Here is a 24,279-nt window from a genome sequence, read left to right on the forward strand (position 1 = left end):
TTCCTCCCACCTCTGTGTCTCTCATACTCATGTCTTTACAGTTTAGAATCCTTCCAACGTTAATCTCATTCATGCTGCCTTGTTTTGCCTTTTTTGTGTCATCTACACAGCCGCTATATTCAAATCCACCATTCATTTCAGGTATAGAACAGCACAATATGAACTTTCTTTGCCTGTAAAACTAAGAAAAGATGCTGTGAAATTACACACAATTTTGTTTCCAGGTCAAGAATCATTCAGGAATGCCGCACATAAGCTGAACCGGCCCCTGGTGGGGGATGATGGAAGGGTCTACGCGTGCTCGGGGAGGAATTTCTTTGCCTTTGAAAGCAATGGTTCAATTGCGTGGAGCGTATCGCTTAACTATAAATGCAGTGCCAAGATTGCTCCTGTTAATGGAGGTTCAAGAAAGGCAAGGCTCTAGTTTAAGTTTTCGAGTGTATATTTAGTGATCCCATGTTTTTTCAGGCGCATTTGTTTGCAGATATATGTGGTTGCAGAGGATAGAGTGCTGAAAATCAACCCCCTAAACATTGGGGGTTCTGAATCTGCTGTGCAAGTGTTTTTTGGCCCGAAACAACCGGGTGCAGAAACGCCAGGAGAGATTGTTGGCATCGCTGTGAGCATATCCAGTTCTCGGGTTCTCATCACTGTCAAGAAACGAGGGCTCTTCGCTTATAGGCTGCACGGGAAACTGGTGTGGAGTGCTGGCCCCGTGCTTTACCAACATGGATTTCGTCTAGGCTGCAGGAAAAGCCTTGCAGATTGTTACTTCTTGTCTGCTCCTGTGATTGATCATTGTGAAGCCAGTATTTATGTCAGTTACCTGAAGAAAACTCGATTTTGTCTGTTCTACTTAATGTTGCAGACTTGCAGGCCTAAATTCATTGTTGAGCATATAACCATTAATGTGCAATCCAACTATCAGCTTAGGTTTTTAGTTGAGATGGAGCACATGCTTCAATTTTCATGACTTCTCTGAGTTCTCTCTACTTGCAGATTTTGAATAATTGGGGAGAGCTGTATGCTTTGTCTACCACCACTCCTCATTTCCTATGGATCCAGGACTTGAGCTCATTCGGGAACATATCTGCAATTACGCCTGGAAATAATGGTCTGGTGTATATCACTGTCCCGGATAGAGCTCTTATTCTAGCCCTAGATGTTTCGAGGGGGAATATTTCGTGGCAGGGAAGCGTTGGACCGTTGAGCACTGCAGATTACGCCCCCGTTGTTGATTCTAATGGTAAACATTAAACAACACTGTTCTGCATTTTGTGTTGTGGTAATATGGATATCAAATTCGGGTGTTTTCATTGTATAGTTTACTGATATCCCAGGTTGGATCTCGGTGGGATCATTGAATGGCTTCGTGTATTCCTTTTCACCACATGGGGTTGTCAAGAAGTTCCCTCGAGTGGCTGACCGAGCCTCTGTGATTCAAGTTAGTCCTATTCTGGACTGCTCGGGTTATGCACTCTATGTTTCTCAGACAGAAATGGATGGAAAGGTTAGCCAGATAATTGGGGATTATACTTTCATCACAGCTATGAATCCAAGAACTGTTGCCTTCACAATGCTTGTTCCAGCCTCGGGATCTTTGTTATTCTCTGAGAAATACCCCGGTAAACGCCATTCCTGCTTCCCAACTTCATACCCTGCCTGTCTTGCATATTCTGTATTCGTGTTCTTGATGATGATCATAGGTCCATTCTCGTCGAGGCTGGTTGAGAGTGATCTAAGGCGTTTCGTTTGCGATGAACAGATCATTCTGGCCTTTTTTGCAGCTTCGAGTGAGTAATACAGCTCAGATTAATATTCTCTCTGCGTTTCATCGTTGTGGCTAATGAAATTCCGATTTCCTGCAGGGATTAATAACCCCTTCCAATGCATCAGCACGCGTAATGATCCTATTCCTATTACAGCCATTTGATTCGAATCCCACGATTTCCAAGTCCCGGGTTAATCGTGTTATGTTCTTGATTCAGGTCAGAAGTTTGCAGTTAGCTGCTCACAGATCACACCAAAAAGCATCAATATCTATACTGGTAACCCGGTTTTGTTTCGTTTCTTGACAGTTTTGTCTTCAAGTCCCGCGTTAAAATCCTCTTGCTCCCTCCAGGTAACGAGAGGGCAGTCGTGTTGTTTCTGTCATTCGAAACAACTTTACTAGTAGTTCTAGCAGCACTGGTGAGATTCTGCTGTGTTTTCTGGAACAAGAAGAAGCTCCAAGGCCAAGAACTTGGAAAATTCCTGGAAAAGAGAGTAATAAAATCCCTCTGCAATTCTCAAGCTCAATCGAGATTCGGTTTTGAGTATGTTATAAATTGTGTTCTTGTTGTCATTTAGCATTCTCTTCAGCTCCAGAAGAAGGCATTTGACAGGACAATATCAGAACTGGAGCAAAAAGCTGCAAATGAAGTTGCAGGAGCTGAGGTGATAGAGCAGCTGGGAGATCTGGTGAGGGAGAGGGGAGGCGTGGAGAGGAAGCTCTCGACAACGTATAGTTTGGGCAGAGACGAAACCGGGCTGCAAGGATCCCTGCTGCCTTTGTCTGACAGGACAACGCGGAGCTTCTCTTTTCGAGATGCAAACAAGGAGAGCATCACTGTGTTTCACACTGCAGACAGTACTGAGTCTGATCTTGGTGAAGCATGGAGTTGCAGCGACGAAGATGATGAGGAGGACGAGGACGAGGAGATTGGCGAAGAAGAGTACGAGGCTAGTCCTTCGAGCTCGGGCTCGAGCTCCAATGGAGGTTTGAGTGCTTCATTTGATGGCATTGAGGATGCAGGGATTGTCCCTGCAGCAAAAGCAGTCATCAAGTAGTTAAATTTTAAACAATTGTGTATTTTACATATTTAAAAAATAGGTAAATTTGAACACTTGTTAGTTTAAGATAGAAAATAAAATTTTGAAATGAAAGATGGCAATCTTTTTTTTTTCTTTTTTTGGGTTTACTAGTGTGCAATTGTGCATTTGGTTTTTTGTTTGAATTAATATAATTCATTTTTTATTTGATATAACAATTAAATAAAAACAAAATAACAAATTTGGACTTTTGATACGTTCAATTGGTTCAATAGCCCAAATAATAAGACCAAGGAGACGGAACCATGACCCATGAATATGGTCCAATCAGTTTTCCTAATTGATCGGTTTGCATTAACTGGATATACGTGCTTAGCTGACATCAACACATAGTAGCTTGGTGGTAGGCTTGTTAGAGCATCCTTAGTAGTTAGTAGTTTATCTCCGTTGTGATTTTGAGGGGTTTTTGTAAGTGTGATTAGGAAAGAAATAAAAATGTGGGTGAAAAATAAAAATAAAAAATAAAATAAATTTTGACATTTATATTAAAAAAAAATAAAAAAAAAATGTAGTTCAGAAGTCAGAGTGCCCGCCAGTTGTGTGGAACACGCGCCCGCTATGGGCGCAAGATGCGCACATCTGTCTTTTTTTTAAAAAAAAAATTAAAATTAAATTCTAACATGATCTCGTGTTTTGAGGAGCAATAACTAAGCAAATAAACCCCCACTCCACATCTACAAAGAACCCACTCAAGTTTTTTTCACCTGACATAAACCAATAATTATTCCCTAGTAGGGATGCTCTTATGTCTCCTGACAATACTCCCTAAAAGACTAATTAATTGGCATGTGTGTACTCAATAGTTGAAAGCTAGGCTTGACTAACAAACTACGTCTTCCAATTGAATCCCAACATGTAAGCACGACTTGTTATTATCGGGTAAACGGCTGAAATGTGAAAGAAATACAATTTGTTGACAAAAATGACAAGTTTTTGAAAGATGAACAAGATTAGGAAAAGAGAGTTTGGGACATGCGTTTCTTGTTAGAAATGCATGTCCCACATGCGTTTGACATTATTGTTTTTCTCCAAAATTAACCACAGACGCAAGGCGAATTGTGTATGATGTATTATATATGAGACGCAAGTCCCACTTGTGGTTCTCACCACCTGCGTCTCACCTGGCCAAAAGCATCATACCCTCTTAAAATTTGATGTGCCAAACAAACGTCTCAGCACATGGATAACCTTCCACAAAGAAAAACAAAGCAAGTCAAACGCATTAAATGGCGTGACAATCACTAAGGAGATTGTCTGCACAAACACCAAAAAGCTTATGAGAGGTCATGTTCTTTGAGCTCCGTGCACTGTTGAGTTGACTTTGCCCCATGACCCCTTGCGTGTCCTTCCGTCTTACCAGAAGTGATTCTCTCCGATGAGGGGCAAGAACACAGAACTCTAGTGAAGGCAAATAACAAAAATCGCTGGTGAAGATAGGTGTAGCCGAAGACCACAACTGTCGGGAACTACAAGTACCGCCTTACTGTCGGCGACCCACATCCGGAAAAAACAAAAAACGCCTGAAAAACAAAATAGACCTAAGCTATAGCTATGGTATCACGTCAAACCTTGGCCGTTCACTGAAAAAATCAACAAAGCAACCCGCGCACTCTGACCGGCGGTATTAGGTCGTCGGGGGTGAGAGATGCAAGTAGAAACTGCGTTTCTCGTACAATACGAGAAACACATTTTCCACTTGTGTTTGACCCATATGGTGTATACGACTTGCATCTCTGGCCAGTCGACTCGCAAAAGCCCGCCAGAAATTAAGTTCGATGTGAGACGGGTCAGTCCGCTTTGACATTACTACTACCAACCAAACAAAAAACCTTCAATTTTAAAAATTACAGGGGTTGTGGGGGGGGGGGGTATTTATCCACCCATGTTTAAGTTATTTAGCCGTATGCTATGATTCAAAACTTAACAAAGAGTAAGTACAATCGAGTTAAGTCGTTCTTAACTAAGAGTGTAAACCATTGTCAGAGGAGGAGCCCATGGCGACAACTTCTACGATAAGGTTTGAACCATGACTGGTGGCCAATTACTTGAAACGTAACATTGTCACCGTGCATGGAAGTCATCGTCTTCATTTGCATTCCAATCGCCATGAAATGTCTCGAGCTCAAGGTCAGTGTCCCTATTCTCTGTACCCAATATATTTAGATATGCTTAATTCGTTTAGTTTATTTTCACGGCACAAACACAAAACAAACGAGAGGAGAGATAGTAGGGTTTTGATGGATAAAATGGTAATGTAATTACTGTTGTACAACGCATATATACATTTATATATATCCAACCAGCTATAAACAACGTAAACTAATTGTGACTGCGAATTTCCATTGTGAAACAAAAAATCTTAAATCAAAAGTAAACTAATAATTTTAATATTGATTTTTGGATGACGATGAATAATTTTAATATTGATTTTGATTTGATATGCTGAAATGAAGCTAATATTTTTCTTTTTATTTTTATTTTTTAAAATAAAACAAATATCTGTTTAAATTGGGCGAATTTACTACGATTTCCAATTTTATTCGAATTTATTATTATCCGATTAGGACAAGGATGGCACTCCCCAGATCGAAGAAATCGACGTGGACGCAAAGTCGCAGCAGCCAGCGGTACCGAGTAGCGAAGCGCCGCACTGCAGCGCCCCAAATTTGGTCTTTTTTTGGGATCTCCGGAGAAGATCTCTCTTCTCTGTCGCCATCTCTCGCATCTTTTCACGGCGAATCTAGCTCCTCTTCAACTATTCTGCCGGCTTCTCCCGCCTCCTTTCTAAAATACACTATTATTGCAGGTAAATTCGAAACCCTAGTTTAGTTTTCCCTCTTCTCATTCCCATTTAGGCAGTCACTACTCACTACCTTCCAAATATTGGAAGAGCACGCATTTTGTTACGTCTTTGTGAGCAATTATCCGTGTAAATTCAATAACGATACTAACTCCGGCAGAGACTTTAAGCTTCGTGTAAGTAATTTCTTCAGTATTTTTCACTCCAGTAGAGTTGCTAGAGGCGTCCCGTTCAGATTCAAGTTTTTGAAAGCAGACTGCGCCTTTCTCTTTTTTACAACTCGGTTTTGATTTTTTATTTATTTATTTTGATTTGTTTGATTTGTTTTGTTTTGTTTTGGGGTCTCTGTTCGCGTTGATTTATTTGGAGTCATGGTACTGAAGCTAAAGCTGAAGAATGGGATTATAATAGACAGCTTCTGCTTCCTGAAAGTTCTGCTATCTTTCTAACTTTCACCTCTACTGTCACTGCGTTTTAAAGTTTGGTCTTGTAATTGAAGTTGAAGTCTTTGCAATGTATGCAGTGTCAAATTTATTGGCTGTGAAATGCTCGATTTCCAATTACACAGATTTGTTTACTTATTATTATTTTTAAAATATTTTTTTTTTACCTTCCACAGTACCATACATTTTGCATGCTTAAAGTTATGACCTGATTGTAAGTTACTATCATATTGTAAAGTTTTGCTACTAAGAAGTAAATGAACCATGCAGATCATTTCCTTGCCTAATTTGTGCCCTCTGAAAAGTACTCAATGGAGGCTGAGAATTTCATCAGTCTGCCTGCTTGTAGTGGTGCTGAATCTGAAACTGAAGATATTGACCCTGTTTGCGGACAAAGTAAAATTCTTTCTCTGCCTGGAGAATCTGAGGCTATTGAAGAGAGAGCAAACAATGAGACTCCACAAAACAATGGCAATGTTGGAAGTGAAGGAACCCAATTACTGCATGGAATGGATAATGACATAGATTTTGGAAAAAATCACTCTGCATTTCAAGTTAGCATTGAAATCAATCAAACACTTGAGGTTACAGAGAAGATGAATTCTGTCAACTCTAAGATGTGCACTGACAATGGTTTTGTAACTGTTAAAGACGACAGCAATATTGCTAGCCACAGAGAAGATCCTCATCTTGTCAGGAGATCAGAGATTGGTCCAAGTGGTATGTGCAATTTTTTTTAAAAAGATTATGTACTACTATTTCAATGTCAGTGGTCAATGGTATAGTTTTAACTTTTAAGAGAACAAGTGGCAGCTTCAACAAATGAATATCTTTACAGTATTATTCTTTCGGGTTATGCTAATAATTTTTTAAAATATTGCCCAGTTTCCTTGCTTTTCTGGGTTACATTTTTGTTCCTAACATTCTCTTGTCCACATGCCTGTCAGCCTTATCTGGTGCCAAGAGACCTCGATCAACTCTTGACGAGGAGCAACCTTCAGTACATGTTATTTATAACGCTCTAACAAGGTTTGAATAAAAGCACTTACTTTTTTCTTTTTCTTCTTTAGTTATAATAACCATAATTTTCTTTTTCTGTGCTTAACTTTATTTGATAAGTTAGGATGGTAAGTTAATAGTGTTTGAACTATACATTGCTCAAACTCTAATGAGTTAATAATGTTTTTTCAGAGAGAGTAAACAGAAGCTTGAGGAACTGTTACGACAGTGGTCACAATGGCATGCTAAGCATTGCTCTTCATTAAATGTGAGTTTAATTTATATTTGACAGTTAAAAGATATTTGAATATTTGTATTTCAATGTTGTCCCCCATGAAAACAATCTTCCAAAACCTTGGATACTGGGAGAACTAGAATAACCTATTTGCCTATTCCTTGCTTATTTTGTGTTTAGTTGTTCATTCCTTCTTTATATTTGTTCTTACTCAGGATTCCACAAAAGGCCTTGAGTCTGGCGAGGAGACTTACTTCCCTGCTCTTCATGTTGGTTTGGAGAAGCCCTGTGCAGTGGTATATTCCTATTTCTGCACGTAGTTCAAACCCCCCAAATTCCATTGTTAAGAAATTAACTGCCTAGTAATATGATATCGTAGCTTTGTTAGTTTTTGCTGCATTATTGCTTGTATTACTATTGATGTGTATTGGCTTCATTGCAACCAAAATAATAACGCTTGTCACATAGTTGCTTAGTTCAAGTGTCTATTGTAATTATGTAATTAGCTAACTAAAAGATGCTCTTTAAGATATATCTAACTAATTTGTTATACTGTTCATTTTGTTAGTCTTTTTGGATGGACGACCTACCAAGGAACAAAAAGACTAAGGAGTATACCCCATTGGATGACAACTCTGTACCTATTTATGACCGTGGATACACAACTGCTCTGACTTCACCGGATGGCTCAAACAATTTGGAAGGGTAAATAATTTTACATTGTGTTTTGATGGGACATACTCACATACCTAAACTGATGATTGTTCAATTGATATTAAGAATAGAACAAGAAATTGAAGATTTTGTCTCTTGTTAGAAAATTGATGGCTTTTGGTTCTTTAATGCAATGACGGTCTTGGTACTTGTACCATTATGATTGTTGATTCCTGTCTTGTCACATTGCTATTTTTATTAATCTGTCTTTCTGAATCTCCTTGAGTCACTCTTTGTCTTACATGCACATGTTTGTTTGCCTTTGGATATCTTGAGTCTGATTTAGGCAGTTATCACTTGGTTGCATTTTCTATGCCTTCAGGCATATTTGGATCTCCTAAAAGTTCAAAACATGGAACTTTATGAAATGATTTGATGGATTTGATTCCTCTTTCATCATGGTGCTTTTGGCTTGTGTTTCAAATTTCAATTTGGTGACTAGAATCTTCTTGATTCCAAATGCTATTTTCTGTTTGCAGAGGTTTGGAAGTTGTTGATGCTTCTCGTTGTTTCAACTGTGGTTCCTATAGCCACGCAATGAAGGATTGTCGTAAGCCTCGTGACACTGCTGCTGTCAATATTGCTCGGAAACAACACATGTCGAGACGGATTCAGAATGCTAGTTCTCGTAATTCTACTCGATATTATCAAAATTCACCAAAAGGAAAGTATGATGGTTTACGACCAGGAGTTCTTGATCTTGAAACACGACGAATTTTGGGCCTTGGGGTGAGATTATAATTCCCAAAATCATTTCCATTAACGACTTTTTGGTGATTTAGTAGTTTAACAAACTGGATCCAGGATCCAATAGAAAGGGCTCCTGCATCTTGCAGGAAGAAAGATGTACTCAACCTCTTGTAGTTTCAACGAGGTCATTTACAAGGCTTGAATTAGACTTGGCAATTATGGACACGACCTGTTAACACGAAACCGGACACGAAAATAACGGGTTAGTGTTTAGCCTTAACGTGTCCAGGGTCGTTAACGGGTTGACCTGTTAAGGTCCCGTTATGTTCCGTGTCTTAACGGGTCAACCCGTTAAACCTATTAAGAAACCGCTTAACCCGTTAATATTATCATGTTAACTAGTTTACACAAACCTGTTAATAACCCGCTAAGAACCATTGTCATTTAGGTAATAACCATTGTCATGAATGAGATTACAAAAGATATCATGAACATGACTAAGGATGAATTTACTACATTAGGCCAAGATCTTACACCAATTATTGATGTTCAACAATCTGAAATTTGAATTTTTATTGTGTTCAATTTTATTCTAAAAACTAGCATGAACTTCTTTAATTATTATTTTTGGATGTTATTTTATCATTTTATGAATGTTATAAATAGAATATTTTTTAGTTTGTTTGATGGATCGTACTGTAGGTTTTATTTCTTTTTTTATATAACTTAACTTTAAATTTCATTTTTTTAAAATATATTAATAAGTTTAGCGGATTTAAACGGGTTTCGTGTCTACACTACCCGAAACTTGTTAACAAAACGTGTCTATAGTGTCAACCCGTTTAACAAGTTAACAAATCGTGTGCGTGTTTGTGTTAAAAATTTGAACCGGTTAACCTTAACGTGTCGTGTCCGTGTTTAGCCTTATCGTGTTCGTGTCGACCCGTTAACAAACCCGTATACACGAATTGCCAGGTCTAGCTTGAATCCATAACCTAGGGGTCAATGGGTGAGGACTTGGTCACTGTACTAAGCCCAGTCTTGAAAAACCAGGTGCTGTTGCCTTCTCCTTCAGTACTTACCATTTTTTATAATTTTTTGGATACAGGAGCTTGATCCACCTCCATGGCTTAACAGAATGCGGGAAATAGGATATCCACCAGGCTATCTAGGTAAATGATAATTTCTCTGATCATTGTCATATCCCATATCCTTCTCTCTCTCTCCCCCACTTGATCTGTCAAACCATTTTGCTGTCATTATGACTTTAAGAGTTTAAATTCCAAAAATGTCTGGCAGTGATGTTTGGACTTTTGTCTTTCAAGTGCTATTATATATTGAACTGTCATGGATATGATAACCCCAATCTGTCTTCCTTTTTTTTTTTCCTAATTGTTTTTGGCTTGTATATCATCAACTGTATTTTCATTTGTTATGCCTTGATATTTCTCAGATCCAGATAATGAGGATATGCCCTCAGGGATCACAATATTTGCTGACGAGGAGATTGAAGAGGAAACAGAGGAAGGAGAAATTCTCGAGAAGAGTGATCCAGAGCCACCACCTAAGAAAATGAGTGTTGAATTTCCAGGGATAAATGTCCCGATACCAGAGGATGCAGATAAATGGCGTTGGGCAGCAGGGTCATCAAGTTGGAAAATTTCAAGAACTTCCTCATACAGTAGGCATAACCATACATCAGACAGAGAGCATTATCTTGAACGACAAATGTCCAGGGATTTCCAAGACGAAGGGCATGATCGTAGAACAGAAACTATCAACAGAGGGCATTATCACGAAAAATCGCCTGGCGATTTTGAGGACGAAGGCCCTCCTGGCTGTGGACATGACCCTGGTATGAGCCCCTCTCTATCTCACAGATTCAGAGGCCACGACTCCAATTTTAGTTCTCCAAGTCCCAGGGATGGTTCTTCAGCATCAAAATCCCATAGTTATGGAAGATCCTCGTCGGACAGGGGCAGAAGAAGCCCACTTGTCCATGACAGTTCTTCAAACCACAGTTCATACCCAAGATGACTATTATTCACTAATTTCCTCACACCACCTCCAATGGTGGTGAATGAAATGAGAAGATAATGGATGTCTCTATAATTTTTTGTTTTCAAGATGTTAGTTCCTCATGGCTGTACATAAATTAGACATGAGAGGAAATTAGATGGATATGTGACTTTCATTTAATGAAGATTTTGTAATAATTAAAGTTTGTTTCTCATATGACTCTATACATTTCATCTTTCTGAATTTTGACACCATCAATGCAGAACAGTAATGCTACTTTCCTGCTTTGGCATATGCTCATCAGCATTGAATAATGATTTTCCATTTTATAATGTATAGTCATAGACGTTGTGGAAATATGTGATTATTGATTAAGGGTGGGCTATATACCATAAAGTTACATTTCAACTCTTTGTAATCTTACCATGTTCCCACAGAATCTACTGAACAAGGCAAATCTGTGATTAAAGGCATCTCATGCACAATAGTTATGCTGTGCAATCGAATGTACCATGCGCATGGTGCATACGATGCAAAACGACGACGTCGTTTTGACTAAAAACGCGCGTCCCACTTTAAAAAAAAAAAAATTTAGGTTCGATTCTCGGCAATAGCATTATTGTGGATATATAGTTATGAATTTCTGGATATATAGTTATAAATTTGTGAATATATAGTTATGAATTTATGGATATTTAGTTCATTCATTGTGGATATTTAGTTCATTCATTGTAGATATCTACTTCATTCATTCACTGTGGATATATAGTTATGAATTTCTGGATATATAGTTATGAATTTATGGATATTTAGTTCATTCATTGTGGATATTTAGTTCAATTATTGTGGATATTTAGTTCATTCATTGTGGATATTTAGTTCATTCATTGTGGATTTTTACTTCATTCATTCATTCATTGTGGATTTTTACTTCATTCATTAATTCATTGTGGATTTTTACTTCATTCATTAATTCATTGTGGATTTTTACTTCATTCATTCACTGTACTGTGGATATATAGTTATGAATTTCTGAATATATAGTTATGAATTTCTGAATATATAAAAATGCTATTGCCGGGAATCGAACCTGATTTCTTCTTTAAGTGGGATGCGCGTTTTTTTAACCAAAACGGCGTCGTTTTGCAACCGTATGCACCTTGCAAGGTGCATTCGGTTGCACAACATAATTTGCATCTCATGCACTAGCAAAAAAAAAAACCAATATATGTGTGTGTGTATGGGCTTAGGATCCAGCGCAAAGTATTCATCCGGTGAACAGTCATAGATCTATCTTGATCCAATGGCACACAGTTACAGATGGAGCGACAATAAGGGTTTTATGGTTTTTTTTTTTTCCACTCAACAGGGTCTTCACCATTTTCTTTTCAAAGCTCTCTTACTTTTCGTACAAATATGCACTTGTAGGCTTGTAGCCTTGAAGGGGGAAAATATGCACTTATAGGCACAAAAATGTGCACTTGCAAGCTAAAAAATGTGTACTCATAGGCTAAAAATAAAATGCTATATATATATATATATATATATATATATATATATATATATATATATATATATTTATATTTATTTATTTATTTATTTATTTATTTATTGAAGACTTTCTCTTTTGAATTGATAGAGTTCATTATGAAATATACATTTAATAGGTTATATAACATCTTGTAACACATTTCATGTCCAAACCAATATAACCAATTTGTTTATGTAGTTTTGATTCATTATCAAGATAATATGCACTTGTAGACAAGAAATTGTGCGCTCGAAGACTAAAAATAAAATGCATTGACTGTTTTTTTTTGTTTTTTTTTTTTTCAAGGCTTTCTCTTTTGAATTGATAGAGTTCATTATGAAATACACATTCTATAGGCTATATAATATCTTGTACATCTTGTACGGAGTAATACATTTCATGTTCAAAACAATATAATCAAGTTGTCCTATGTAGTTTTGTATCATTATCAAGATAATATGCACTTGCAGGTAGAAAAATATGTATTTGAAGGTTAAAAAAAAAAAAAAAAAAAAAAAAAAAAAAAAAAAAAAAGGCATTGACTGATTTTTTTTTTTTATTTTTTTTATTTTTAAACTCTCTTTTGAATTCATAGACTTGTAAGTTGTAAGCAAGAAAATATGCATTCAAAGACACAAAAATATGCTTTCGAAGGCCAAAATTGTGCACTCAAAGGCAAAAAATAAAAGGCATTGATTGCATTTTATTATTTTTTTGAAGACTTTTCTCTTTTAAACTGATATTCTTCATTATAAAATACACACTAGTAGCTTCTATGATATCTTATACTACATTTTATGTCCAAAACAACATAATAAATATATTGATTTGTTTCATTAGCAAGATACTATGCACTTGTAGGCACAAAAATGTGCACTTGTAAGTACAAAAATGTGCACTAGAAGACACATTTCGACGCTTATGCGCGACGTTTCTCGAAAACCATTTTTTTTTTCCTGAGGTTGCTATGTAGTTGGCACACAATTCTTTCACACCTGAAGTCGTCTTTTCTTCCTCGCTTGAGAGAAGTTGAGATTTTCAAAATCTTCAAAAACCTTGTAAGAGAAGTTGTTTGTGGAGTGTAGACGGGCGGGAACAGTGTAGTGGAGAGAAAATAGAAAGTCGAGAAGGGAGACGTTAGTGGTGTTTTGATTGAGTTTCTAACTTTTAAAAAAAATAAAAAATTATTGCCCCTCAGAAGAGGAAAACTTGGTAGTTAAGTTGAACTTAGTTGCATGACTGCTACAACCTATCTCCTCTCAATCAATGATTGAGATGAAAGATTGGCTTAGATCAAAAGGTTATTGGTTATGCACAATTTTTTAAACCTAAAAATAGCTTTGCATCTCTACCTCTATCTCTTCTCTATATATATTAAAGCAAAATGATTAGGGAGGCGTTATTGGTTCTTTGTGTTTCAGTAGGTTGAGAAAGTATATGAACAGATACTACAATGTAATAGAGCCAGTAACATTCAATATATATATATATATATATATATATATATATATATATATATATATATATATATATATATATATATATATATATATATTATCTCTATCTCTTCTCTATCTCTATCTCTATCTCTATATATATTAAAGCGATATATTAAAGCAAAATGATTAGGGAAAAAAAAAATTTCCCTCCAAAGTGTGAATTTATTGTATTCACACTATTTTATAAATTCATGTAATTTTAATTACAAATCAAATCAACATCAACATAATTATTAAATTAGTCAACATAACATGTCTATATCATAAATTTATACAATATATTATATATTATATATTATATATTATATATTATATCTCTATATCTCTATCTCTATATAAATTAAAGCAAAATGATTAGGGAAAATTTTTTCCTAATCATAATCATCATAAATAATTAAATAAAGACGAAAAGAAAATTAAAGTGAATAATAAGCAAACAAATTTTAGTGGATAGGAGAGTAATTCACAAAATTAATTTGAGTAATAACTGTTGATTCATAATTGAGAATTAACGTTGCAATAATTATGTTATGTTTCTAACATTGATTGATTGAAGATAAATTTAAAATTCAGAATCAATATTTACATGAATATCTACACCTACTTCAACACTATAAATAAATCATCATTCGCAAGACCACAACCAATACTACAATTATGTTTTGGTCGTGACTGGAATTGGAAGGATGGTGTGACTAGAATAGGGAGAAGAATATTTTTAGGAGTTTAGATCTATTTTAGAGCTTTATACCGTGTGATCTGAGGAAGATGAATCAAGAAATGCGCAGTAGACATGAAGAAAAAGTTGAGGATAAAAATCATACCTTGCTTCTAAACCTGGGGCTTCGATTCTTGGAGCTGTTCTTTCTTGGAAGCAGAGACAACTGTTAGCCGTAGCTCATGAACGCGAAGAAGAAGAAACAGCCTACGTAAAAAGACTATTTTGCCATCATGAATAAAAAATTTAAGTTTTTTTCGGTCAATTTCCACCAGTGATTTGGCCGGAAGGACCAAAGATGCTAAAAAACATAGTTAAAGGACTAAATTGTTAGTTTTAAAAGTCATGGAATGAAATTAACACGCCCCCTATAGTTATAGGACGAAAATTGTAATTTGCTCATTTGTTAAATTAATAATAGTCCGTGCATCGCACGAGACACTTACTAGTATATATATATATATATATATATATATACATATATATATATATATATATATATATATATATATATATATATATATATATATATATATATATATATATATATATATATATATATATATATATAAGAGCGCTCATATGCGGCGGGGTCTTACGGTGCGGTCAAATTCCAGAATACACCAACAGTGTTAACAGTATGCACCAACAGTGTAATAAAAACACACCCCAATGAAATGTAATAAAACATCACAAAATACACCACAGACTCAAAAAACGCACCATATAACTCACCACCCCCAATGGTGTATTTCCGAACAGTGTATGGTGTTTTTACTCACACCTAATGGTGTGTGTTTGGTGATGCAGGGCTCTGTTTACTCTGTTTTGTGTGGTGTATTTCCTAACGTTGATGATGCATATTTGGTGAACTATTGGTGTTGCCGCACCGTAAGAAATAACCGCACCGTAAGACACTGCCGCACCTGAACCCGCCTATATATATATATATATATATATATATATATATATATATATATATATATATATATATATAGTTCAAATGCCGACAAGGCTTCCCGTGCGGCCAGTGCAAATTGCACCATTAGCTATGCATAAATGCACAATACAGTGTTCAGAAATGCACTAGAATGAAATGCACCACACCTAATGGTGCATTTTTGAACGCTTTGCGGTGTATTGATGCGTACCTAATGGTGAGTGGCTGAATGACTTTACGGGAAACTCTCTTCGCACGAAAATAGGGATGACATAGATGTCAACTCAAATCATTACCTTTTAATTTTTTTTTTTTTTAAAAAGACATGTAAGTGTTTTTTTTTTTTTTTGGCATTTGTAATTATTAAGAAAAAAAATATAGTGTAACAGACAAGAGTCACAAGATATATGCGAGTAATAACTATCATGATTTATGAATGAGGACAATTTAGATGTCAAATAAGGGCGGTGAGCGTCAATGATAAGGATGCCATAGATGCCAACTTAGTAAGATAACATCTTGAATATGTGGTCTAATAGTATCCGGATTGGATTTTTATTTGGGAGATTATGAGTTCGAGCCTCAATGGAGGTGTTATTGGTTTTTTGTGTTTCAGTAGGTTGAGAAAGCATATGAATAGAGATACTACAATGTAATAGAACTAGTTTGATGGTTAGTTTTCATTTATATGAATATTATAAAATTGATTGTAAGACATATTAGCCTAGTAGTACAATATAAGTAAGAAAAAAGAAAAATAATCACACCTTTAAATTTTTTACGAAAATTAATTAAATTTGTAAACATTAAAAAGTTGTAATTAGACACTTAAACTTAATAAAATCGTTCATTTGAATCATATTTACCTGATAAATTTCGTATAAAGTTTGAGGGCTTATTTAATTTTTTCCTTTAAAAAATAATTTTTTATTTTTTTTATTTCAGATAAATTCATTAAATAAAAGGATAATTATTTCCTTTTTTTGATCCACTTAGGCCTTAGCAATATCCTTACCTAATTGGGTTATAGCCTTATAGGCGGTTAAATAAATCTTCCTACGAGTAGATTACGTATTGTTTTGTCTTCTACTTTATTTTCCCTGTCTGAAAATCTTTCGCTTTTTTTAGGGTTTGACTATCGGACTCTTCGCGCTTCTTAACCTTAATTTTGGTACGTTTTCCTTTTTCTCTGTATCTCCTTCCTTAGCTCCGCCGATGAAACCTTAATTTCCTAAACGCTCGCTCGGATTCCAATGGCATTTTACTCGGGTCGTCGGTGATGATTTTAATCGCAACGAATAAAATCAAAGGAAAATTAGTGAATTCTGTAATCCGATTTTGACTGGGTAGGGGTGGGGATGATTTTGTAATTAGATTGCATTGGGTCGTCGGGATTGAATTCCGCGAGTATGATCGGGGTGGGGATTGGATTTCGTGCCGGCTTTTAATTTGTTTATTAAATTGATTGTTTGAATGTGCTCTTGTCTTGCATTGTGATCATTAATTCTGCTCATGAATTACTTGTTTTTAAGGGTTAATTTGTGGCCATTCGTAAAGGAATGCAGATTATAGACTGATTCTTGGTGTTTAATTTTTTATTTCGTGGGGACGTATCATTCTTGGTTTTGTATCGAAATTGAGTGATTCAGAATTTGGAACTTAAGCCCTATAAAAATTGCTGCAATTTTGGGGTTTAATGTAGTCAGGAAGTTGTATCCTTTCATCCTGTATTTAGGTAAACTGGTAAATAAAGCTACAAGTATGGTTCTCAACCCCAATTGAGTTTTAAATTTTTGCAGGATGAATGCATAGATGGTAAGATGGATGTAAACAGACACAAACCTGGACGACTTTCCGGTTGTACTCCAAACCAGTCTATTGGGAATGCTGGTTCAGGGCTGGAATTCTATGATAGTCGAAGTCATTGCAGCAAGTTGTCCATGGTATGAGCTTTAACATGCCTTAATAAGATTTAGCTCATTCATTTTCAATGCTGATAGGAGTGCATTAACCATGGTATGCTATCATGTAAATGCAGAATCAAATCCAGGAAGAAGCTTGTTATCTACGCCAAAATCGTGAAGCTTTTAATTTTCATCCTGTCACCCTTTCACCCAACTGTAAAACAACACCCATGGGCATGTCTGCAGCTGCATACTACTCGAATTTAGAATATGGTAATTGTGATTACTTGATGGCAGCTGATGCTAACTCTGACTTGTGCCAAACAAACATGATCAGCAAAGTTTATGACATTGAAGGTATTTAAAAAAAAAAAAAAATTTCGACAATAACTTTCTATTTATCACATATAGGTGAATTGGTTGATGGTCAATGTTCATTTATGTATGGTGTTGCTTGCTTTTGGTGCAGGGTCTTCATTTAAGGACCAGAGTAGTGGCTTTGTTTCTGTTGGTCAAGATGGGAATACTATGTTTTCACATGTTTCAGTAAAGCACATGCCCAGCGAGATCATTCCTTCTCCTGAGCAAATCTCATCTGTTACAGTTTGCTCTGATGGAGATTGGAACCTTGACAGGGAACTCTTTGACAGTGGACATACTTTTACTGAGAACAGTCTACCACATGTTATTGAATCAGCACCAGACAGTTGCATCAAGCCCCAGCATACTGCACCAAACACCTATAGTGTGGATGTTCCACCATCACATAGGCAGAATTTGGGATTATCTAATTCAAATGTCAAGATCCCAGAACAGGATATGAAACGTATTCCTCAAGACTGCATTGTTATGCCTGGTATGACTGTTGATAAGCCCAGATTGAATAATGGGTATTTGTTTAATCCTCAACTTCAGATAGGTGACTCTGAACCTTCTGATCAGCATTCTCATTTTATGCTCTGCAATGAGCCATCTGATTTGAGTTCACATGGGTTCATGGCAACAGAAAAAGCATGTCACAGTCATGTACCAAGTCAAAAGTCCTTGAACGTAATCAGCTCAGAGCAACCGGAGTTTTCTGGTGTTCAGCATACTTCAGATGAACCTGCTCCTAATTCTTTTCCTAGTAGAACTTCACAGCATTTGGGTTTAGGTCATCTATCTTCACATGATATTCTAGTTTTATATGTCAAGTATAATGCACTTACAGTGAATTTTGGGAGAGAGCAAGTTCCTTTTCTGAACAATTTGCATTCAATAGTATGCAATGGTACAGTATGCAGTTGTGACCGGTATCGTTTGCTTATATCACATTTTGAAAGTTGTTGCAACAGTAATTGTAGTGTTTGCAAGCCTGTTCGAGACGATAAAGTTCTGCATTCTGTTGGCCCAATCAGCACAGAATCTGGGGAACCAAAGACTGGTCTTGTGCGGACTTTTCATGATAGAGATTTTAATGGCATTACCTCTTGGTGTGAAGATACACCTTCTTACAAACGAACGAAGGTGGAAAGTTCCTTTTTGCCTGAAAATATGGATTTAGTTGCTCAGTCAGTAAATAAATGTTTTGGAGCTCCTCTTCGCACTGTGAAAGATTCAACGAAAATGAATCAGAAGTTTACAAATTCCATAGGAAATCCCTGCAACTTGGGTGCAGTTAGTGTTCTTGCTGCAGATGATGGCCAGAAATCACAGTTCAGCAGTGATTCTTTGGTGTCTGGGGAGCTTCACTCTAAGGAAGATTCAACAGAGATGAATAAGGAACTTAGGAATGTCATAGGAGTTCCTGGCAGAACCAGTGCAACTGGGAACCATGTTACTGATGGTCCTCAGAAATCAAGCTTTGGCCACACTTCTTTGGTATCTAATGGGGTCAGTGGTTGTGAACTGCAGAAGGTGGATAATGATAGTGCTAGTGGAGCTTCGAATGACAATACTGAAAATTCTCTAGGGGTGAGTTCAGACAGGAAGCCTTTTCATAATGAATCTGCCAATGGTCAAGAAGAGGATTCTAAAAGGAACAGATCGGAAATCAAATGTGATTTAGCTGAATCTGCAGTTAGATATTTGTTCAGAATAAAGTCAAACAACTCAAAGAGGCTGGGAGTGTCTTTTGTTGACTTTTTCGCTGCCAAGCAGATTAAAACACACATTTGTAGTCTCAGACTTCATTTTGGACAGGTATGATATATAGCCTTTTAATATAACATCATATCTTTCTGCCATAATAGTGAAGGATTACTAATTTTTAGAATTTTAGTGAATAGCGTAGGTCAATTCATTCCATTGAACTGGTCATTTGGTTGGTGATGTTCTTTCCGCTTTCTTTTGATAATGAGATAATACTTGCATAATTATTTTATATAATTTATTGTTCTCTATGTTTGTGATGTACTTGCTCATTTGTTTTTAGTCAACATGACTGCTTTGATCTAAGGATCTAATGAACATAGCTTTTTTTTTTTTTCCTTCCATTTAGGGATTAATAGGGAATGCAATTACTCCTTCTAGCATTGAGAATACATGCCAGTTATGTGGCACCGATAAGCTTGTGTTTATCCCAATGCCTATGTATTGCTCATCTTGCGGTGTTCGTATCAAGCGCAATTTGGTATTTTATTATTGGGGAGTGGAGGAAACGAGCAGACGATATTGTTTTTGTACTCAATGCTTCAGGGCATCTCGTGGTGGTAACATCTCATTCCTGGGCCTATCTATTCCCAAAGCAAAGCTTCAGAAAGGAAAGAACAATGAGGAAAATGAAGAATCGGTCAGTATTGTTTAGCTTTGTGATTTTCTTTTTTTCCTAAAAAATATTTTTATTCAATTTATCAAGCAGTAATTAAATTGGCAGTGGGTGCAATGCGACAAGTGTGAATGCTGGCAGCATCAGATATGTGCTCTCTACAATGCTAAAAAGGATTTGGAAGGGAAAGCAAAGTATATATGTCCGTACTGCCGTTTAAAAGAGATAGAATATGGAGAGCATGTGCCTTTCCCTGCTATTGGTGCAAGAGATCTACCAAGGACCAACTTGAGTGATCATATTGAGGACAGACTCTTCAGACTCCTTGAGCAAGAGAAAGAACAGAGGGCGAAGTTATTAGGAAAGAATCTGGATGAGGTAAGCTTCGGAGTAGTGATTATGATGCCTTTTAAGAAAGTGCAGTAGGAAAACAAAAATTGTGGAATACTGTACTTATTTTTTTTAAAAAAATTACTAAAGAAAATGTTTTAACTCATTCCTGATGTTGCACAGTATTCACATCCAAGTATATTTTCTCAGTTTACTTAAATCTTCCACCTAATTTCTACTATTGATATATCACCTACTACCAGGTACCCGGAGCGACAGGTCTTGTTGTCAGGGTAGTATTGTCTGTCAACAAGCAACTGAGAGTCAAGCAGCAATTTTTGGATATCTTCCATGGTCAAGATTACCCTGTAGAGTTCCAATACAGATCAAAGGTGAGAAACTTAACTGTTTGGTTTTTATTCATCTTGGTGTTTGAACTTTTTCCTTGGAATAAATCTGACAGCATCTCCAAACAGGTGATCCTATTGTTTCAGAACATTGAAGGAGTAGATGTATGCCTCTTTGGAATGTATGTCCAAGAGTTTGGATCAGAATGTGGTGAGCCAAACAAACGCTGTGTCTATGTTTCATATCTTGACTCGGTGAAGTACTTCAGACCTGACATACGAACTGTAGCTGGGGAAGCTCTTCGCACTTTTGTATATCATGAAATACTGGCAAGTCCTTTTTTAAACCTCCACTTACATGCTACTGCCTATAAACTTGACCTGAAGGTTTTGGATTATATGTTGAAATTTGTTAGACTTAGAAACTGACACATATCTTTGTCCCTGTTGTGTCATCAGATTGGGTACCTTGAATACTGCAAGAAACGGGGTTTCTCTACCTGTTATATATGGGCTTGCCCACCTGTAAAAGGTGAAGATTACATATTGTATTGTCACCCAGAATCTCAGAAAACGCCGAAGTCAGACAAGCTTCGCCAATGGTATTTGTTTATTCCTTTGTTTCTCCATCTATCATCCTTTTTCTTGTAACATCCATCAATATGCTCTGTATTCTGGGTTATTTTCTTTTTAAGGTTAGCCTGAATTCCTAGAACAAACTTATTAGGGAACAAACAATGAAGACTTTTTCTCTGCAAGCTATGTGGAATGTTCCATGAATTGACTCAAATTTTCTTCTGTAGGTATAGGTCAATGCTGAAGAAGGCATCAAAAGAAGATATTGTGATCAGTTTCACTAATTTCTATGATCACTTCTTTGTTCCAAGTGCGGAGTCTAACACTAAGATAACAGCAGCTCGTTTACCATACTTTGATGGAGACTATTGGTCAGGTGCTGCAGAGGATATGATGAGGAACATGGATAAAGATGGTAAAGGAGGATCTCCGGGTAAAGTTAAGAAAGTAGTGACAAAGAGGTCTCTCAAAGCAATGGGATACAGTGACCTTTCTGCTGAAGCAGCTAAAGATGTAATTGTGATGCAAAAGGTACTTTTTTTGGCATCAGTTGTTGGGTTTGGGCGTTATACTTGGATTTCACCTTTTTGTTGATGTATGCATACAGACACGTGTATGTGTGTGTCTGTGTGCACCATAACAATGATGATAAATAGACTTGAATCAGTTGAGAGATACAGCATTATATGCTAAAAGAGTTGATGAAATGGCTGAGATAATAGTAGGAAGGGAAAGACTGGATGCCTGAAGTTTCCTTTTATTTACCTATGTAATAAGGAAAAAGTTCATGTCTGTATGTTTGTATGTACGTCTTATATGTATATATAGTAACCAGGTTGAATCATTTTCTGATTTCCCATTCTTTGGTGACAGCTGGGGCAAACCATTCTTCCTGTAAAGGAAGACTTTATCATTGTGAACCTGCAATTCAAGTGTACAAAGTGCGAAGAAGTAATATTATCAGGAACTCGATGGTGCTGTAATGAATGCAAAAATTTTCAGCTATGTGCAAGGTGATCTCTCTCTCCTGTTTATAAAAGAATTCTCAATGCAATTTTTATTGGTTTCAATGAGTTATCTTCTTTTTTCCATAGAAGATATTGTTAACTATTAACTTGTCTTTAATATTTTAGATGTGTTGATATGAAGCAAGGTGTCAATGAGCAGAAGGAACACACTTCCTCTACTGGGGAGAAACATTTTCTTACTCAGGTGAATCCCCTAGAAATATTTTATTCTTCTCTAGACAGGACTTACTCATGTGTTTTTTGACTATATTACCAAGTTTTAATTCTTTTTTTTTTAATATTTTTTTTTCAAAGACCTCTGCCGATCCCATTCCTGCCGACACTGAAGATAATGATGCCATTATAGATAACGATTTCTTTGAGCACAGACATTCTTTCTTGTGCTTCTGTCAAGAAAACCATTATCAGTTTGAATCTCTACGCCGTGCTAAGCATTCCTCAATGATGATACTGTACCATCTCTACAAAAGTATTCATTGCTTATCTGGAGGTGGTCGTGATTCCCAACTTCAACAAGCTGAGAGAGGATTGCAGGTGGGGATGCCATATCCTTATTCTATTCAATTCCAAAATAAGATTGCTTGTTGGTACCCAGTTATTCCTTTTATTGCTTGTCCATAGCCTAATGATTCCGGGCATGCAATTTTCTATTCATGTTTCTTATTACAGTTGTAGGGCATAGCTTTTTGATATCCCCCAAAAGAGCAACAATTACATTATTTCACCTTGTTTATGTAATAAAATTGGCGATGCAGGTCAAGTTAATGGAATTATTAGTGCATGCATCTCGGTGCCGTGCTGGCAAGAGCAACCCTTGTCCACTTCCTGAATGCCATAAAATCAGACAGCTATTTCGTCATGCACATGGATGCACCATTCGCGTATCTGGCGGTTGTGATATTTGTAACAAAATTTGGTTGCTCCTACGTATGCACTACAGGAATTGTCAAGATTCAAGCTGTTCAGTGCCGCGCTGCAGGTATGTTTTGTTCCTCCCCACTCTTTATTATGCTCTACTCTACTAGCTTCCTAGTTGAAGTGTGACCCCTTTATGATGCAGGGATCTTAAGAGGCACGCAGAAGAGAATGCATTGCAGTCCAATGTTCATCAAAGACAAACGGTTGAAGAGCGAGGTTCTTCATAGTTGATCGTCCAAGTGTATAGTCGGGCATCATCAACGATGTACAGTACAGTGAAATTCAGTCTCCGCAGGTAGTAGTTGTGTTGGAGCTGACTGGCAAAAGTTTTTGTTGAAGTTTGCTAGAAAGGCTGGTATATAACAGAAACACCATTGGCCTGATAGTTTAGGGAGAAGAGTTAGGTTTCAGCAACAGTTCTGGGTAGTGCAACGCTTTATCTTTATGCCTATCGGGTTCTAGGAAATTTTAGAGGTCCAATTTTGACATAATTTAGTCGGAGAGAATATGGCTATTTGTAGATTGTTGTGAACAAGTGATATTAGCTGTCAAGAAAACACTCGACATAATGTTGAGTAAATATTTGCCAATAAACTTGATGAAATAGTAGCTTTCATACTTACTCTATACCATATTTTTACTTAAAAGTGTAGCGCCCATGTCCTTTGTCGCCTCACTTTTTTTAGTAGCACCTTTTGTGGTGTGAACAGCTTTTTCACTTCATTAATCCTCGCTCTTCTTTGGGAAGCCAAATTTAACCCCTGAAATTTTCTCCATTCCTTGGCTTTTGTAATTCTCCTTTTCTCTCTCCTTTTTTCAGTAGCAACTTTTTATGGTGTGACAGATTTTTACTCTCCTTTTTCTTTCTTTCCATTTTTTTACTAAATATTATATTTTCAGTAACATAATAAGTGCAGACTAGTGAAAAACAAAAACAAATGTCAAAAGTAATTGGGAGACATTTACCCAGT

At 36.5% G+C, this 24,279-nt stretch overlaps 3 protein-coding genes across 5 annotated transcripts; all 3 read left to right on the forward strand.

Annotated features, from left to right (window-relative positions):
- On the forward strand, positions 1 to 2,939 carry LOC109188883 (protein GAMETE EXPRESSED 3). Its single transcript, XM_019339528.1, has 10 exons — positions 1 to 141; positions 225 to 412; positions 485 to 817; positions 1,000 to 1,246; positions 1,341 to 1,625; positions 1,707 to 1,793; positions 1,869 to 1,901; positions 1,989 to 2,048; positions 2,123 to 2,265; positions 2,350 to 2,939. Exons 1-10 carry the CDS (start codon positions 30 to 32, stop codon positions 2,827 to 2,829), a joined length of 1,968 nt encoding a protein of 655 aa, XP_019195073.1. The 5' UTR covers positions 1 to 29; the 3' UTR covers positions 2,830 to 2,939.
- Positions 2,940 to 5,433: 2,494 nt separating this feature from the next.
- LOC109189237 (zinc finger CCHC domain-containing protein 8-like) lies at positions 5,434 to 11,059 on the forward strand. Its single transcript, XM_019340048.1, has 9 exons — positions 5,434 to 5,677; positions 6,385 to 6,834; positions 7,062 to 7,143; positions 7,306 to 7,381; positions 7,564 to 7,644; positions 7,917 to 8,053; positions 8,542 to 8,791; positions 9,861 to 9,924; positions 10,206 to 11,059. The coding sequence occupies exons 2-9, from the start codon at positions 6,426 to 6,428 to the stop codon at positions 10,787 to 10,789; spliced, it is 1,683 nt and encodes a 560-aa protein (XP_019195593.1). The 5' UTR covers positions 5,434 to 5,677; positions 6,385 to 6,425; the 3' UTR covers positions 10,790 to 11,059.
- Positions 11,060 to 16,531: 5,472 nt separating this feature from the next.
- Positions 16,532 to 23,938, forward strand: LOC109189165 (probable histone acetyltransferase HAC-like 1). Of its 3 annotated transcripts, none has more exons than XM_019339935.1 (15): positions 16,532 to 16,630; positions 17,259 to 17,402; positions 17,498 to 17,720; positions 17,833 to 19,544; positions 19,843 to 20,133; positions 20,218 to 20,487; positions 20,703 to 20,831; positions 20,916 to 21,116; positions 21,246 to 21,388; positions 21,590 to 21,893; positions 22,236 to 22,375; positions 22,496 to 22,574; positions 22,685 to 22,924; positions 23,146 to 23,369; positions 23,451 to 23,938. In XM_019339935.1, the coding sequence occupies exons 2-15, from the start codon at positions 17,280 to 17,282 to the stop codon at positions 23,533 to 23,535; spliced, it is 4,164 nt and encodes a 1,387-aa protein (XP_019195480.1). In that variant the 5' UTR covers positions 16,532 to 16,630; positions 17,259 to 17,279; the 3' UTR covers positions 23,536 to 23,938. The 3 variants fall into 3 exon arrangements, with proteins under 3 accessions (XP_019195480.1, XP_019195482.1, XP_019195481.1); XM_019339937.1 differs by having other exon boundaries at positions 17,498 to 17,636; XM_019339936.1 differs by lacking the exon at positions 16,532 to 16,630 and having other exon boundaries at positions 16,812 to 17,402.
- The last annotated feature ends 341 nt before the right edge of the window (positions 23,939 to 24,279 follow it).

The sequence above is a fragment of the Ipomoea nil genome, unplaced genomic scaffold, assembly GCF_001879475.1.
Source record: "Ipomoea nil cultivar Tokyo-kokei standard unplaced genomic scaffold, Asagao_1.1 scaffold1509, whole genome shotgun sequence".
Taxonomy (NCBI): Eukaryota; Viridiplantae; Streptophyta; class Magnoliopsida; order Solanales; family Convolvulaceae; genus Ipomoea; species Ipomoea nil.